Source organism: Jaculus jaculus, chromosome 4, assembly GCF_020740685.1.
Source record: "Jaculus jaculus isolate mJacJac1 chromosome 4, mJacJac1.mat.Y.cur, whole genome shotgun sequence".
Lineage (NCBI taxonomy): Eukaryota > Metazoa > Chordata > Mammalia > Rodentia > Dipodidae > Jaculus > Jaculus jaculus.
Window position 1 is genome coordinate 39,534,165 of NC_059105.1, and position 17,912 is coordinate 39,552,076.

A 17,912-nucleotide genomic window follows, 5' to 3' on the forward strand; every position below is an offset into this window, starting at 1 on the left:
GCCTCTTATTTTCCCCTTTTCATTGTACACATACATCTACCACCATGGCTGGGATAAATCAAGGAACTGTACATGTATGCAAAGTTTAATTTAATGATGGATGTGTTTAAAGACTGGCTTGCGGAATCCTTGCATATTTTACAATGAGCTTTCACAAGCCAGAACAAGCCTGCTCTGGGGCACTACTGAGCAAATCTTGAACCAGTCTGTCAAGACTGGAGAGGAAGAACTCTACCTTGCATCAGGAAGTGCTTGAGTAATTAAGGCAAGGAACCAAGTGTGGGATAAGATCTTAAAGACAGCACAAGGTAATTTAAGTTCATGACCAAAAGACATGCACCATTCACAGGTGTCCACCAAGGCTAACAAGCTTGTGTTCTAGCCAGCCTTTCTAGAGGAGTGTCAAGACTCCACGTCTTTCCTTTGCTGCACACTGCCTTTAAAACTCCTATCAGCATAAGTTTCTACTCTGGCATATAAAAACATCACCATTTCTTCAAGTAGTTCTCTAAGCTTTCGTAATTGCCTTGTCTCTGTAGCTTTATTTCATTATATCAGTGTGTATCACTACTTGCCATGCACTTCCATGACATTTCTGGAACATTCCTAACACATAATTGAACTCATGATCAGAGTTCCATTAGGTCTGAAATATGAGGAGGGAGGAGCTTGAATCTTGTCTAAACTTCATTTCCTGTCTCATTTTCTTCTCATGTCAGACTGGACTTGTCTTCCTTTAGTTTTTTTTTTTTTTTTTTAATTAGAGGAAGAGAGAAAGAGAATTGGCACACCAGGGCCTCAGCCACTGCAATTGATCTCCAGAGGCTTGGGCCACCTTGTGTGACCTTGTGTACCTCCTGTGCGTCTAGCCTATGTGGGATTTGAAAAGTTGAACATGGGTGCTTGGGTTTAGAAGGCAAGTACCTTAACCAGTAAGTCATCTCTCTGGACTTTCCTTTTTAGTTTATAACAAGGATGAAACTGAGAAGGTCTCTTGGAGTTAAAATATATTTAAAAATCAATGAAATCACCTTGAAGATAACTCTGAAAAGATTCCTAACTACAAAGCATGGAATCTTACATAAAAAAATAAAAGCACAAAGTCTTTCAAAGTTAGAGAGTGACTAGGGACATATCAGACTACTGGGGATGCCCCTACAAGCCTGAGGTCCCCCTCACATCGTGCTCTCACCTGCACAGGATGAATCCTGGTTTTAATGCTTCCCACACCCTCTACGGTGGTGATGGCTGCCCCATGCAGAGAGCAGATGGGCACCAGGCACGCTGTTGCTGGGTAGTGGCTGTGATGGGCTTGTGTTAAGAGAACATACTGGGGCTGGAGAGATGGCTTAGTGGTTAAGTGCTTGCCTGTGAAGCCTAAGGACCCCAGTTCGAGGCTCGGTTCCCCAGGTCCCACGTTAGCCAGATGCGCAAGGGGGCGCACGCGTCTGGAGTTCGTTTGCAGAGGCTGGAAGCCCTGGCGCGCCCATTCTCTCTCTCTCCCTCTATCTGTCTTTCTCTCTGTGTCTGTCGCTCTCAAATAAATAAAAAAAAAAAAAAAAAGAGAACATACTGCAATCACGACAAGTGTATGACGAAATCTGAGGAGCCACTTCAGTCCAGCTGAGTGAGAAGACTGCATCTCCCTGAGCATAGACCAGACTAGCTATAAAATTTCAATAAAGAACTTACATGTGACAAGTGAAGAATGGCAGAATGGAAAGGAAAACAAAAGAATATTTTCATATCAGACTTCCAGGAGACCCTTGTTTTGCTCATTATTGTTTTTACCGTTTTTTTTCCCTCTAGGGTAAAGAAGTATCATGGTTTGGAAATGTCCCTCATAGGCTCACATTTTGCATGCTGGTTGCCTAGCTGGTGGCATTCTTTTGTCAGGCTGTAAAGCCTTTAGGAGGCGGGGCCCGGCTGGCAGGAGCAGGTCAGGGGAATGGGCCTCGTAGATGCCAGCCTGGCCCCTGGTTTCGTCTGTGATGTCTTCAGGCCCACCATGATGTGAACAGACTTGTTACCTGTTCCCACAACTAAGGCCATGCCTTCCCTGGATTGGGAGCTCTTTGAAAACCATGAGCCAAACTAATCTTTTCTTCCCTTACTTAAGTTGTTTCTGTCAGCTAGTTTGCTCACAGTGACCAGAGTAACTAGCAAAGCCAGAACATGATAAACTGGATTTATGTGAACAATCATTGGGTAGTTTAGCCTAGTGATTCTCAGTTGTGGGAAGTTTCTAAAATATTAATGTTCTTGTATTCTAGCCCAATTAAATCAGAATCTCTGGGTTGAGATCAGTCACTTTTAAATCTCAGATGATTTCAGTCCTTCCTTAATTCTGTCCTTTTATTTCCTTCCTTTTTTCTCCTTTCCTTCTTTATTTTCTGTTCCTCTTCTTTTTTTAAAAAAAAATATTTATTTGAGAGGGAGAGAGAGAATGAATATGGGAGTATGAGGGATTTCTGCCACTGCAAACAAACTCCAGATACATATGCCACTTTGTGCATCTGGCTTTACGTAGTACTGGGGAATCAAACTGGCTGTCAAGCTTTACAAACAATGTGCCTTTAACCACTGAGCCAATCTCTAGTCCTCTCCCTTTCCCCCCTTTTTAAAATAGTTTTATTCATTTTTATTTATTTATTTGAGAGTCACAGAACGAGAGAGAGAGAGAGATTGAGAATGGGCACGCCAGGGCTTCCAGCCACTGCACACGAACTCCAGATGCGTGAGCCCCCCTGTTCATCTGGCTAATGTGGGTCCTGGAGAATCGAGCCTCGAACCGGGGTCCTTAGGCTTCACAGGCAAGCTCTTAACTGCTAAGCCATCTCTCCAGCCCTCCCCTTTTTTGTGGGGGGACAGACTGGAATATACTATGTAACCTAGGCTGGTTGAACTCCTCCTCCTTCCTCAGCCTCTCAAGTGCTGGGATGCATTATAATACTTGGCTTACACCCACATTTAGAAGGCAGTTTTTTTTAAAAAAAATTATTTTTATTTATTTATTTTAGAGAGAGAGAATGGGCATGCTAGGGCCTCTAGCCACTGCAAACAAACTGCATATGCGTGTGCCACCATGTGTATTTGGCTTATATGGGTGCTGGGGAATAGAATCTTGGTCCTAAGGCTTCACAGACAAGCGCCTTAATTGCTAAGCCATGTCTCCAGCCCAGAAGGCAGATTTTAGGCCCTTGTCTCAACCATCTCTCCCACATGAGTGTCTGTTTTCATGGCATAGAAGATATGATTAGCACTAGATTCATCTCACTGGTTGAGAATGGAGCCCAGACTTCGTTAGGGAGATTTGGCATTGAGCTTTAGGTGCTTAGGCAGGCGTGGGAAATAGTCGCCTTCCCTGAGGATGACTCTCCTACCCAGGCTGAGGGTGTGGATGCTGCTCTTGGTGCTACCTTCCCTTTGAATCATCAGAGCCCTCTGGAAGCCACACAGTGGACTGGCAAGGAACCCCAATCGCTAGGGCAGACCCGGGACACAAGGGCAAATAGACACAGTTTTGTTTTTCTATGTTCTTTCACCCTCTCCCTCTTGAGCTTTGCTTTCTCTTGACCTTCTCTCGCTCTCCCTTTTGCCTCAGTCCTGCCTCCAGTGCCCAACACTAGGCATCCGCCTACCACTACTGAAGACCCAGAGGGCGAAGAGTCCTTCCCCTGTCCTCTGGCTCCCGTTTCCTCTGCTCTCCACGTGGACTTCGCCTCTCATCAACTACTAGCCACTGCCTTGCTTCACTCTAAAGCAAGTGTTTGCTGTGGTGAAGAACAAAACAAGCAAACAAAATCAAGAGCCCCACGTCCCTCTCCAGCGCCAGACCCTCTTCCTTATTCAAGTTTCTTCAAAGGCTGTTCACACTTCCTTGCCTTCCAGTCATCGTGATGCCATCTGGCCTTACCTTCCAGCCCCATCTCTCTGCTGACATTGTCCTGGCAGCCTGAAGCCCTGGCCACACCCTGGTGTTTCATACTCGTGACTACTTGCACCTTCTTGAAACTTTCTTCTCTTGATATTCTCGCTTCAGCTCTGGATGCTGCTCCCTTTCCTTCTCCTTTGTGGGGTGTCTTTCTGTGTCCATTTCCCTCTGTCTTCTGACAGCATTCTACTTCTGTGCTCTATTCAAGTTCCTGCTGTCTCCGATGGCCTCACCGAATCTGTACTCACTGCCAAGTGACCCAGGAAATCTTGAGCAAAGTACTTAACTTTCTTTGCCTCAGTTTTGTCTCTCATTTTGTAAGTGTGGGTGAGAGGCATGCCTATCTTAAGGTTGCTTGCGGAACTAAATATGCCTATATATGGTCTGGAGAAATGGCTTAGCAGTTAAGACACTTGCCTGTAAAGCCAGAGGACCCAGGTTCGATTCCCCAGCCCCACGTAAGCCAGATGCACAAGGTGGCGCATGTGTCTGGAGTTTGTTTGCAGTGGCTAAAGGCCCTGGTGCCATCATTCTGTCTCTATATGCCTCGTTCTCTTTAAAATAAAATAAAACATTTAAAACAATATATGTCAGCTGCTTCGAATGGTGCCTAGAATGCAGGAGGCATTTGACAAATGCTAGTTATTTCATAAATATGTTGTTGCCTATGTTGACCACATCTAATAAATTGTATCTCCAGATGAGACCTCTTCTCTAAGCAACAAAACTGTATATCTAAATGCTTATTGGATAATCCCCTTCGGTATTCCATAATTACCCTGAAAGTGATGTGTTCCAAGCTAAGCTCAACATTTTCCTCTCTTTGCCACTTTCTTTTCTTTTTAAAGATGTGTTCATTTAAAAAAAATTACTTATTTATTTAATTAAGGGAAAGGAAGAGGGAGACAGAGAAAAAGAAAGAGAGGGGGGGGGCATGCTAGGGCCTCCAGCTACTGCAAATGAACTCCAGATGTATGCACCCCCTTGTGCATCTGGCTTACATGGGTCCTGGGGAGTCGAACCAGGATGCTTTGGCTTTGCAGGCAAATGCCTTAACTGCTAAGTCATCTTCTCCAGCCTGCCACTTTCTTTTTTAAGTTCTATCATCTGTGAATGGCACCAACCAGTCACCAAAGGCAAACCTAGGCAATCATGCTAGACAACTACTTCAGCTCTACATTCAGTCAGAGCAGGGCTGCCTTTTCAGGTCAAGGCAATGCTTGCTAAATCATGAAGCTTGGGTTGAAGAATCACTCAGACCTTCTGGGCAAACTGCTATCAAGTCCTAATCTTCCACCATGACTAGCTTCTTTGTACTAAGCATTTTTTTTTTCTGACACTTACTCTGAAGTCTCCTGTTCAAAAACAAAGGGAGGACTAGACAGGCGGCTTAGCAGTTAAGGCACTTGCCTGCTGAGCCTAAGGACTCATGTTTGACTCCCCAGGTCCCACGTAAGCCAGGTTCACAAAGTGATACAAGGCCAAACATGGGCACAGGATGGTGCACACGTCTGGAGTTTTGCTGCAGTGGCTAGAGGCCCTGGTGTGGCGATTCTCTCTCTCAGATAAAAAAGTAATAATGAAGCAATAAAGACCAGAGCCACAAGAGCTGGACAACAGGACAAATAATTGTGGCTGAACAGAACACGTAGGGAAAGATTTGGAGGCAGTGCGAACATGACACACACTTGGATTCACGGTCACAGGGAAAGTGAGGCCTTCAGGGGGGCTTCTTCTTTCCAGCTATGCCTAGTGCACTGCTAGGCCAACACAAAGGATACCGGATCTTCTTGTTCTTGGGATCATATCGTGACACCATCACCGTGCAGGCACCGCAGCCTCCTCCCCCACAGCCATATTTAGTGCCTGTAAGGCGGACTGGAAGGAAGGGAGTCAAGGAAAAGGGGACCCAGGATGCTTTAGTTGTGACATTTCTTTGAGTCTTATATCAAGTTTGCCACAGTTTCTTGCTTAGAGAATGAATGATTAATGTACTGCTAATACCTGAGCCAGTTGAGGAAAGTGAGGAGGGGTCCTTGGAAATCCATATGAGCTTTCTGAGCACCTTGGGTCCAGGGGCATTTCTGAATATAAAAATTTTCAATTCAGACTGGGGAGATGGCTTAGCAGTTAAAACACTTGCTTGCAAAGGCTAAAGACTTGGGTTTGATTTCCCAGTACCTATTTACAGAGGCACAAAGTGGCAGAAGCGTCTGGAGTTTATTTAGAGTGGCTGAGGCCCTGGCACACCCCCTTTTCTCTCCCCTGCCCCTCTCTTTCTTTTATCTTTGTCTCTCTGCTTGCAAATAAATAAAAGGAGTTAAAAAAAAAAAAACAATTCAGTTAGAAACATAATAAAGTGATATGTTGGAGATTTAGGGTTACAGATTGCTTGCCTAGCAATTGTTAAGCCTTGTGTTTGATCCCTAACACTACAAAACAAAACAAGGAAAAAAGAACCAACAAGATTCTGGGCATTGATGGCTTCCATTTTAATGGTAGCACTTGGGAGGCTGAGGCAGGAGGATTGCTAAGAATTTGGGGGCCACCCTGAGTTATACAGGGCGTTCCAAGCTGGCTTGGACTACAAGACTTAGACTCTGCCTCATAAAAATGAAAGCAACCAAAAAAATGACATGCATCCTGAATGTTTAGGGACATAAGTTTGGCTCAACATGTTCATATTAGTGCTCCTAAGTATGAGTCATCCTGGGGAGACCATGGGGCTCAGGAATCACAAACTTCTTTCCAAGGTGAGCACACTCATCGTTCATTAGTGGTTCTTTCGCTTTTGCTCAGGTAAATAAATTACAACAAGGAAAGCATGGGCCACATGTACATTGTATGAACTTCAACTAGACTCCACATACAGGACACACAGTACTTATGAAATGCAGGTGACTTTCCTGGTGCTGTTGGCATGTGGACACTGTACTTTGCAGTGCAGTAAAAGGATATGGACCTTCCTCAGGTAGAATAGTAGATTCACTTCAGGATCGGCATGCTTCTCTATAACCTGCATTGTGAAACAAAGGAGAGGGTTGTAGGGCCATATTATCACTGTGTTCCAGCAATCTAGGCTCTTCTGAGGCATGGGTCTTGACAGAGGGAAAAAGTAGCAAAGAAATCCCTTCGTAATGCCTGGAACCAAAGTTAAATAGTGAAGATTGATCTCACTGTCTGAATTTTCTGCTATCTACGACAGTCATTGAGTCCCGACTTCCCTGGCAAGGACTGGATGAGGAGCAGATAATGTAGATGCCATGTGAGCCACAAAAAGTCAGAAAAGGTGAGGCAGAGAGGATTTTGCTCAAACTAGGGGTTTTGTTTCCCTGCTTCACCAATGTATGAGAGAAAGAGGGACATTAGCCATAGCTGTACCCCTCTTCTGAGCTCCACTTGTTACTGCTATGAGATCAAAACCAGCATAAGCAGTGAAAGCCGCTGCCCCCTGATTTTGGAGGAAAACAGTCAGTCCCTTCCCTGGGACCGCCAGGCAAGAGGAAGTAACTTACATGGACAAGAAGCACCTCACTAGAAGGTTCTTTTTTTAAATGGTTTTTCAAGATAGGGTCTCACTCTAGCCCAGGCTGACTTGGAATTCACTGTGTAGTCTCAGGCTGGCCTCAAACTCACGGCAATCCTTCTACCTCTGCCTCCCGAGTGCTGGGATTAAAGGCGTGCGCCACCATGCCTGGCTAGAGTTTTTCCTGATTCTTATCACCTTTGAAGAAGACAAACCACATGATTTATTCACCCCGTGCCTCTTATTTCCAAGTCTTCTTAGAAGATTTCTGAATCTAGAGACAAGCCCAGCACCCACACTCTGAACCTTGGCATGTGAAGGGGATTCCATGCAGGGCACACAAAGGCAAAAGGCCTCCGAGTCATATGTTCTTGAACAGCATAACTGAGCCTGCGGGATTATTTCCAAGGTGGAGGTGAGGGACAGCAATGGGCCAGAACTTTATACTTTCTCCCCCATACATTCAGGAGAACAAAGCCTGATGAAATTCAAGACTTGGATCCCCACCCTAGTTTACTGTTTTCCCCTTTAGTCATGGCTGTCTCAGGGCCAGAAAGCATAAAATAAACATGACTAGGTTCCAAACAAACAAAAAACAAAAAACCAAGAAGGGCAAGATTTGGCTGAGAAATTTGAGGCTGCCATCTGTAATTCTGACAGCCTTCCCAGCAACATAAAATAAACATTGCAACAACTATGTGAGGAAATACACCTACTTTCATTAAGCATTTGAAAAGTGGAGCAAGTTCATTAGTGATCAGATATGCCAACAAAACCAACACCGAGGGTTAGAGAGATGGTTCAGTGATTAAGGCGCTTGCCTGCAAAGCCAGAGGACCCAGGTTCGATTCTCCAGGACCCATGTAAGCCAGATGCACAAGAGGAACAATAGAATTCATTTGAAGTGACTGAAGACCCTAGTAATCTCAATCTTGTACGAGCTCTCTCTCTCTCTCTGCCTTTCTCAAATAAATAAATAAAAAAATAAAATATTTTTTAAAAAACCGACACCAAGATGACACTTTATATCTGGGAGAATAGGAAAATGTAGAAAGTGACTGCAGCAACTGCCAACAACCTTATCTCTTCAAGGGAGCAGAGTTCATTATGCCACGTATTCTGGGAAATGTGAATTGTACCGCATTCTGGGAAGCCTCCTGGCCGAACTTAGGAAATCATCTTGCTGTGGTTTCAGAGTCCCTTGCAAGTGGTGGTGCTGGTGGGAGTATGTGGGGAACTGAAAGCAGCCCGGGGCCCCATCACTGGGGTAAACCCAATGAAGAATAGGCACCCTTTGGAGAGCTGTGCAGGTGGGAAGTAGGAGACAGGTTTTCAAAGAGCAATAGGCGCAGATCTCAAAACCAGTGCTGAGTCAGAAAACCAACAAAGAGATTGGCAGATGTCCCCAGCCTTTGTCCAGAATCCACACATTCATTCACACACAGACATTCTGTACTTCTGCATGGGCACATGGGAAGTAGATGGAAAGCTCAGAGATATGAATGTATACAAGAGTGAAATCATATGGGGAAGAGGATACAGGGGATCAAAAGTAGGAAAAAAAAATCTCTAATAGTAGGAAATGAGCAAGGAGCCTTGGGCATGGGGTGAGGTGGTGTGCCATGATGGAAGGTGTGCCTTGGTTTCCTTGTGTTCAGGTCTCAAGGAAAGAACTACAATAACATTTTCAGTTATATGTACTCCCCCCACCTTAAATTTTTTTGATATATTTAAAAATATTTTTATTTTACTTATTTATTTGAGAGCAACAGACACAGAGAAAGAGACAGATAGCTAGAGAGAGAATGGGTTTGCCAGGACCTCTAGCCATTGCAAATGAACTCCAGACGCATGTGCCATCTTGTGCATCTGGCTTATGTGGGTCCTGGGGAATCAAGCTTTGAGTGGGGGTACTTAGGCTTCATAGGCAAGTGTTTAACCACTAAGCCATCTCTCTAGTCCCTCCTTTTTTGATATTTTATTTATGAGAGAGAAAGAGAGAAGGCTCGCCAGAGCCTCCAACCACTACAAATAAACTCCAGATGCATGTGCCACTTTGTGCATCTGGCTTACACGGGTCCTTGGAAATTGAACCTGGGTCCTTAGGTTTTGTAGGCAAATACCTTAACTACTAAGCCATCTCTCCAGCTCTTTGACATCTGTAACTTGTCCTAGAAAACTGTAGGATACAAAGGGCTAAAACCAACAACTGCTGGTTTTGAATTCAAAAACGACTAGAAACCTGACCATGCTAACAACTATAGGACAATTTTTTTTTTTTTTTTTTTTTTTTTTTTTTGCCATCAACAAAGGCAAAGCAGGGTAGACCATTTCTTCACACACAGAAAATTCCTTGGCTTTTAGATTGTTGCAAACCACAATTATTTTTCTGATTATTTTTCTGGCTTCAGGTCATTCCTGATTTGCTAAATGTAGACTGTGTGCATGTGAGGTATTCTGCTCTTTTCTTTTCCATTTCATGTTAAGTTCACAGGTTTCCCATAAATTCCATTTTCTTGCTATCTGGCAGGGAGGATTGCTAAAATTTTCACTTTTCTGGAAATTTCATTTCTTCTGTCCACAAAAACACCAGCAATCCAGCTGAACAGGAGCGAGAAGCAAAAGAACTATATAACAAGATGCTTCTTAATGCATTTTATTTTATTTTACTAGTTTTTTTTTCTATTTTCCCCAAACAAATATGCATTCTGACTCTAAAGTTCCCATGTGCTCATTTGTTTATGAAGCTCAGGGTTGAGATCAGCTCTCAGGGTTGTGTGAGGATGTAGAAGGAAGCGGCTTCCTGGCTGCACAGCCCAGGCAGGGTGCTCCTGCCTCCGGGTTGATGGGTTAGGCAGAGAAAATATCATTTGCTCTTAATTACCCTTCATGACACACACACACACACACACACACACACACACTCCCACTAGTAACTCCAGTAGATTAATATCCAAACACAGTGCGATGACAGTCTTCCACAATGAAGCCATGCTACAGGATCTGACTCTCATTACAATGTAACAGAAGAGACTTTTTTCCTGGTTCCCAAAGAAAAATATGAAGCAAGCAGATGGCTTCATGCTTTAGTGATCTGACACTAAAATGTGAGCCAGTTCATATTACTATATATGACTTGAAAAAGACAACAGAGAGGTTAACTAAATAAAACATATAGTGGAACAAAGATTGGCTTTTATCCCTTATGTGAAAAATTCATATTAGTTATGTCATGAACTTACCTTTCTTCCATTCACAAAAAATATCAGCTCATCCGAATTGGAAGCAGAAGGCATTGTATCAAAGTCAAACAACACAACCAAATGAAACAGATGCCCCCCCTGGAGAGAGATTTGTTTTCAGGTGGATGGGCTAGAGCAATCCCTTGGATGCCTGTAGGACCCTGGGAAAGCCCAAACTGACAGCGCAGACTGACAAGGTGTGATTTATAGTCACGTTGCACTCAGAGGAACACCAACCAGTGCCTTGCCAACTAGAGCTTTCACCATGCCAACCAGGGCTTTCCCCCGCCTGGCCCACAGGTGTTCCAACAGCTCCTGTGCCTTACTTTGGCATGAGTGACTCAAGTCAGCCTCTTTATGTGTCCCCACTGAAATCCAAGACTGGTTTCCCCAGTTATGGTTTTAAAGTCAGCCACTAACAAGTGAAAAGTAAGTTTTTAACAGACCATTATGATTTTAATACTAAGATATAAAGCCAGAGGTGGTTGCGGTACACGCCTTTAATCCCAGAAATGGGGAGGCAGAGGTAGGAGGATCACTGTGAGTTCAAAGCCAGCCTGGGACTACAGAGTGAGTTCCAAGTCAGTCTGGGCTACAGTGAGACTCTACCTCGAACCCCACCTCCCCAATCTAGCTATTATCAGTACTGTGATGTCTGCACTAAGGAGACAAATCCCTTCTCCAGCTTTTCCTATGTTTAAGTGTAAAGGAAGGTTCTACTACACATTTCATGAAAGACTTCAACTGTGTCTTTAAAATTTGATTGTAACAACTTTCAGATACATTCTCCTGTCTTCATCTTTGCTGCTCCCTCTCCCTCCTCCCCGCCTGTGAGGGTCCAAGGCATGAAATTGTTTTAAGAGTTCAAGAGTCTCGATGCTGATCTGACTGAGCTATCCAGGTACCCAGGACACCAAATTCTTTTAAGTTGTTCGCATGCATAGAGGCCTGCCGTGGGTTGTAGGCGGTTATCATGGACTGGAGCTTCTTTGATCTTACAGTAGCTCAGGAACTATTCTCTTCCTCCTCCTCATCTTCACTTTCCAGATGAGGAAACAGAGGCACTGAGACTTTAAGCAACTCTTCCAATATCACACAGCCAACGACCCTCAGGATTGCTCTGGAGTTGACAGTTTTAAACCTCGTTCCTAGCTGCCGAGGAAGCCTGGTGGGACCCGAGGCTGAGGTGGAGCCCACACCAGGCTCTGTAGAGTCCCAACACTGTGGAGGGGGTGTCTTGAGGTTCCCAACAGGGTGAGAAGTTGGTGGTGGGATTGGAGTTGAGCTTGGTGGGATTGGCGTCGAGGTTTTGTCAAGTTGTTTTAGTTATTTATTATGGAGAATGAAGGAACTGGGGCAGGTGCGAGCCAGAGTTACAGGTCATCAGAGGGCCAGCAAAGACGTTGGGGGGCGTGGACTACGTGAGAGGGGGAGGTGGGGAGGGACCAAGGGCGCCACAGACTGGATGTGATGTATGCATGAGAGAGTGAAGCGAAGTCGTGGGGCCAAGCTGAAAGCGACTTTGAAGTCTTACCTGGGCACATTAAGTTTGAGATGCCTTAAACAAACATGCAGATATGGGGATGGGGAGTGGCTGCTAGACTCTTGGGGGTGCTGTCTTTGCTTTCTGTCTTGAGCAGAGTGAGGGCTCCAGGTCTGGGTCAGAATTTCCATCCAGTCTTTCTTCAAGGTCGTAGTTCTGACCACAGCATATGGCCACTCATTCCTCTGCTGCCTCAGCAGTTTCCAGCTTTATCCCTTCAGGGCTCCTTGCCCAAATAGTAGTTTTAAAAATATTTTATTTATCTGAGAGAGAAAGAGGCAGGGAGAGAGACAGTCAGAGAGAGAGAGAGAGAGAGAGAGAGAGAGAGAGAGAGAGAGAACACATGCCAGGGCCTCCAGACACTGTAAACTCCAGATGTGAGCGCCATCTTGTGCATCTGGCTTTACGTGGGTTCTGGGGACTCAAACTCAGTCCGTTGGCTTTGCAGGCAAGTGTCTTTTAACTGCTAAGCCATCTCTCCAGCACCTGTATAGGATTTTGAAATAGGAACAGGAAGGAGTTCACCAGGGAAGCACAGCAAGGACATTTTTAGTAAAGGGAACCATATGTGTGAAGACAAAAAGTTAAGGATTGAATACACTTTGATTTAGAGATCTTTCTTTCTTTCATTTTTTTGAGGTAGTGTCTCACTCTAGGCTGGGATACTCTGACACTCACTCTGTAGACCCAGGCTGTCCTGGGAACTCACAGTGATCCTCCTACCTTAGCTTCCCGAGTGCTGGGATTAAAGGCATGTGCCTCCATGCCCAGCTGACTCAGAGATTTATAGTTTATTTTATATTTGCATATGAATGTCATGGGGATACATCACAGGAATAGAAATATTAAATAAAATCGCTCCATCACTAAAAAATATTTGTTGCTTGACAAGAACCTTGTTTCCGTGCAGTTTAGGCTAGTGTGGGAACTGTGAAGTGTGAGATCCAGTGCCATGTGTTTCTAATGTGGCAGGAAACTAAGCAGGGGCAGAAAGAGAGTAACTTCGGGACGTAGGTAGCAGTGTGGTAAACAGGGTGAAGTGACAGAAAGTCATTTAAGAGACACGTTTAGCTTTAGGTAGTTGGTGCTCGAGTGCGTCTGCGCAGAATCTCAGAGGAGGAGCCCACCGTGTGAACTTGGCCTGCTGGGACAGCCAGAGGGCTGTATGGCTGACTGTGGAGGACAGGGGTGTCACAGAGGTAGCAGTGGTTGGAACAAGGGCTTTGGAGCTAGGTGGGAAAGAAAGCCTCAGGGACATGTTCTTTTAAGTTGCAACAGCATTTAAGTTGTTGCTGGTTTTTCTTTTTTCTTTTTTTCAAATTGCCAGCCATTCATTAGAGTGTAAAGTACAAAGATATATTTCCTCGATTTTATTCCGTGGCTCATCTTCATGACAGCTTGACATGAGGAACGGCCCCAACAAGTAGATCCAAGTCTGTGTTTTGCATGCCAACGTGCAGGTAAAACCGTGAAGATGAATTTGAATTGCCACAGCTTCTAGTTCTCTTATGAACGTTGGTTTGACTTTTCTGAAGGCATGCCTCAGGTTTGCCTTGCCATGACAGGTGTACTGTTACTAAGCCAAGAGGGATGTATGGAAATTATTATTATTATTACATTATTTTAATTTGTATTTATTTTATGAACACTGTCTGTTATTTCTTCTTCCCTGGCCCCCCATCTACTCAGGACCCTCTTTTCAAGGTGGCTTCCTCTGTTTTGTCTCATTTCTTGTGTCCTTCTTCCCTTGTCTATGTCAAAATGTTTATAGAATGAGAACAGTGCAGGTCTTGTTGGAGTATTGGTAATCACTGTGAAGTTTTGAATTACTGGTTGGTTCATGTCAGGACAGTGTCTCACAGTATGTCTTTTTTTTTTTTTTTAGAATGAGAGATACAGTGAGAGAGAGAGAGACAGACAGACAGACAGACAGACAGAGACAGAGAGTGAGAGAATTGGTGCACCAGGGCCTCAGCCACTAAAATCAAACTCCAGATGCTTGTGTCACCTAGTGGGAATGTGTGACCTTGCACTTGCCTCACCATTGTGCGTCTGGCTAATGTGGGATCTGGAGAGTCGAACATGGGTCCTTAGGCTTTGTAGGCAAGCACCTTAACTGTTAAGCCCACAGTATGCTTTTACATATATGTGTGTTTGTGTGTGTATACCCTGTGGTGCTTACATTCTTTCCTGCCCCCTTTTCCACAATGTTCCATGAGCCTTGGGTGGGGGGTAGATTAGAAGTTTCCTTTAGTGTTGAGCTCTTGCCAGCCTCTTATTTTCTGCTTGGAGGAGTCTTGAGTCTTCTCAGTGTCTACCCCCATCTCCATCAAGTGAAAGCAGAATTCATCTTCCATCCTCCATTTCCCACTCCCAAGGATTTTGACCTAGGACATAACATGGTGTGATTTAAATTTGGTCATACTATTGTGTAGAGAAAGAATTACTACTGGAACCATACGGACAGATCTGAAGCCATTCTGTGTACCCCAGGCTAGAGGTGATGGTGGCATCCAGATGGGGAGATCTGGGGACATATCCAACAGGCTCAGCTAATAAGAGTGGAGTAAAAGGAAGAGAGGATTCAGGATGAGTCTCAAGTCTCATTTGAGCAACTGGGTGAAGGATATTGCCATTTGCTGAGATGAAAAGTCTGGAGATGTTGCACTGGGTTCTAGGAAAAAAACAAAACAAAACATCAAAAGTCTTCTCTTGGACCTGCACAATTTAAGTTTCCTGTTTGAGTTCTGGAGATGTCAGTTTTAATAATTAGCTCATCACACTCTGAGAATTGTAACATGAAAAGTCCCATTTCTACTGTGGCAGGAGAACATTATGAATTGTTAGGTGATGGGATTCTGTGGTGGTTTGATTCAGGTGTCCCCCATAAACTTAGATGTTCTCAATGCTAGGTTCTCAGCTGATGGAGATTTGGGAATTAATGCTTCTTGGAGGTTGTTGGGGGGGCTTATGAGTATTATAACAAGTTTCCCCTTGCCAGTGTTTGGCACACTTTCCTATTGCTGTTGTCCACTTGATGTTGGTGAGGGGGTGATGTCCATCTTCTGTTCATGTCATCTTTTCCCCAGCAGTTGTGAAGCTTCCCCTAGAGTGTATAAGCCTAAAAATAAACCTTTTTTTTTCCCCATGAACTGATCTTGGTTGGGTGATTTCTGTCAGCAATGCAAACCTGACTGCAACAGTAATGTTGGTACTGAGGAGTGTTGTCATTTTCTACTAGACACCTGACTGTGTGGCTTCGGCCTTTTGGATTTTCAAGAGGAATGCGGATGGGGCTGGAGAGATGGCTTAGTGGTTAAGCGCTTGCCTGTGAAGCCTAAGGACCCCGGTTCAAGGCTCGGTTCCCCAGGTCCCACGTTAGCCAGATGCACAAGGGGGCGCATGCGTCTGGAGTTCGTTTGCAGAGGCTGGAGGCCCTGGCGCGCCCATTCTCTCTCTCTCCCTCTCTCTGTCTTTCTCTCTGTGTCTGTCGCTCTCAAATTAATAAATTAAAAAAAATTAAAAAAAAAAAGAGGAATGCGGATGAATTCGAAACCTTGGCCTGATATACTCCTTGCAGTAATTACAGCTTGTTGGATTATTCTGGTCAGAGTTGAAAGACTTGAATGCAGTAAGAACTATGGACTGTGAGGTTTGGCTTAGGAGGGTGAAAAGGAGCTTTGTCTGTACTGGGCTAAAAGTAGTTTGTGTGAGAGGCTTGCTGTTATGCCCATGTCCTGATAAGTTGTACAGAACTGCAGTGTGTAGAAACAGACTGGTGTGTTCAGAGAGCTATAGCATAGAAATGAAATCTTTGGGCTGAAACTTCTCTCCGCTCAACTGTAATTATATGAGAGATGACAACCTTTGAGATTGGGTCAGCTGACCTGCATTGGGGCAACAGGAAGAATGTAGACTCTTTTGAAGGGGCCTGAGTGCTCAAGGAGTGTCCTGTTCTTCAAAGTCTGCTTTATTCCCCCTCAGATTAACAAATTGGCACCCTAACTAGTATTGTGGAGTATAAGAAATGCAGGAAAGAGAGGGTCATTGAGTTTGCAACACAGTCATGTGTTTTGGAAATGGCCATGGGCAGTGCGAAGCAGGTTTTCTGGATGCCTGCATAGAGACCCGATGGAGCCGTGAGGATGAACTGTGGATTGCAGTGGAGACCCAGTGGAGATGCTGGGACCATGAGATGGCTGCTAAGGAGAGCTGCCGGTCCCAGATAGTTTTCCAGGACTGTGAGTAGCCTAGCTGGAGGGGCGGAATTGGAACTCCTGAGGTTTGTCGCTGATTAGAATTATCAGACTTGGAGACTTGTCACTGACTAGAGTTGTTGGACTTGTAGCTACAGTTTGATGCTTGCCCTGTTTAAATCTTGTATTGGTTGAATATTTCTTTGCCCAATGCCATCTTTTGCAGTGTGAATGTTAATTCTGTGCCATTATGGTTTTTTTTTTCTTTTTTCTTTTTGGTATTATGGCTCAGTTAAAAGACCTTGGATTATGGGGATGTATGAACATCATTAGGATTGATAAAAACAATGGGAACTTTTAAAGTTGGATGAATGCATTGCATTTTATATCATGTATGGTTATCAGTTTATGGGGCCTAGGGGCTGAATGTGGTGGTTTGATTCAGGTGTCCCCCATAAACTTAGGTGTTCTGAATGCCAGGCTCCCAGCTGATGGAGATTTGGGAATTAATGCCTGTTGGAGGCAATGCATTGTTGGGGGTGAGTTTATGGGTATTATAGCCAATTTCCCCTTGCCAGTGTTTGGCACACTCTCCTATTGCTATTGTCCACCTGATGTTGGTGAGGGGGTGATGTCCACCCTCTGTACATGTCATAATTTTTCCTGCCATCATGGAGCTTCCCCTAGAGTCTGTAAGCCAAAATAAACCTTTTTTGTTCCAACAAGCTGCTCTTGGTCAGGTGATTTTTTGCCAGAAATGTGAACCTGACCACAACAGATTCCCTGCAAGTGCCTTGTCCATCCTGTGAATATCCGGGAGGGTAGCCATGCCTCCCGCCTACAGAGGAAGACTCATGACATCCCCACTCGCGACTCCAGGAACAAAGTTGGGGAACAGTGAGCAGGATGCCTCACAGACGTTTCCTCCCACTGCCATCACCTCAAGTCTTTGTTCTCTTCATTTCTGTAGTTCCTTAGAACTGAGTTTCTGTTTGTTTCCCTCCAGGGGCTCAAGATGGAATTTAAATATATATGTGTGTGTGTGTGTGCATTGTTATATTTAAACCTGTACCATAAATAACTAACCCTTAATCAGTATTCAAGTATATGTCAGGCCAAATGCCTCCCTGTGTTATTTCATTTAATCTCAGGGTAACCTTTGAAATAGGAATATCTATAATCTCCATTTTACAAACGAGAAATCAGAGGCACTCAGAGAAAAATAGTTACGTGTGCTGCACGCCTGAGTCTGTGCCCTCTGAAATTGCTGCTTATCACTTCATACAGTGTGTTTCCTTAGCCACTCGGTGAGACAGAGAATGACTCTCAGTGGCCCTGGAGTGCTGAGATCATCTACCCTAACGGAATAATAAGGTTTCCATGGCACGTGAAATAGAAACAATTGCGGCTTTTTAAATGTCAAGGCAATTTACCTCCAGCTTTTACCCATCAAGTTTTCTAAAATCTGAGA

General features: G+C 44.4%; 1 protein-coding gene across 1 annotated transcript in view; it reads right to left on the bottom strand.

Moving 5' to 3' along the window:
* Positions 1 to 10,756, bottom strand: part of LOC101595411 (aldehyde oxidase 4) — a 67,144-nt gene extending 56,388 nt beyond the window's left edge. Inside the window, exons 1-4 of the mRNA XM_004653588.2 lie at positions 10,703 to 10,756; positions 6,893 to 6,950; positions 5,716 to 5,812; positions 1,193 to 1,301 (exon numbers count right to left, since the gene is read on the bottom strand). Coding sequence (XP_004653645.2) covers positions 1,193 to 1,301; positions 5,716 to 5,812; positions 6,893 to 6,950; positions 10,703 to 10,756 — 318 coding nt within the window. The remainder of the gene's footprint in view (positions 1 to 1,192; positions 1,302 to 5,715; positions 5,813 to 6,892; positions 6,951 to 10,702) is intronic.
* Between the last annotated feature and the right edge of the window lie 7,156 nt (positions 10,757 to 17,912).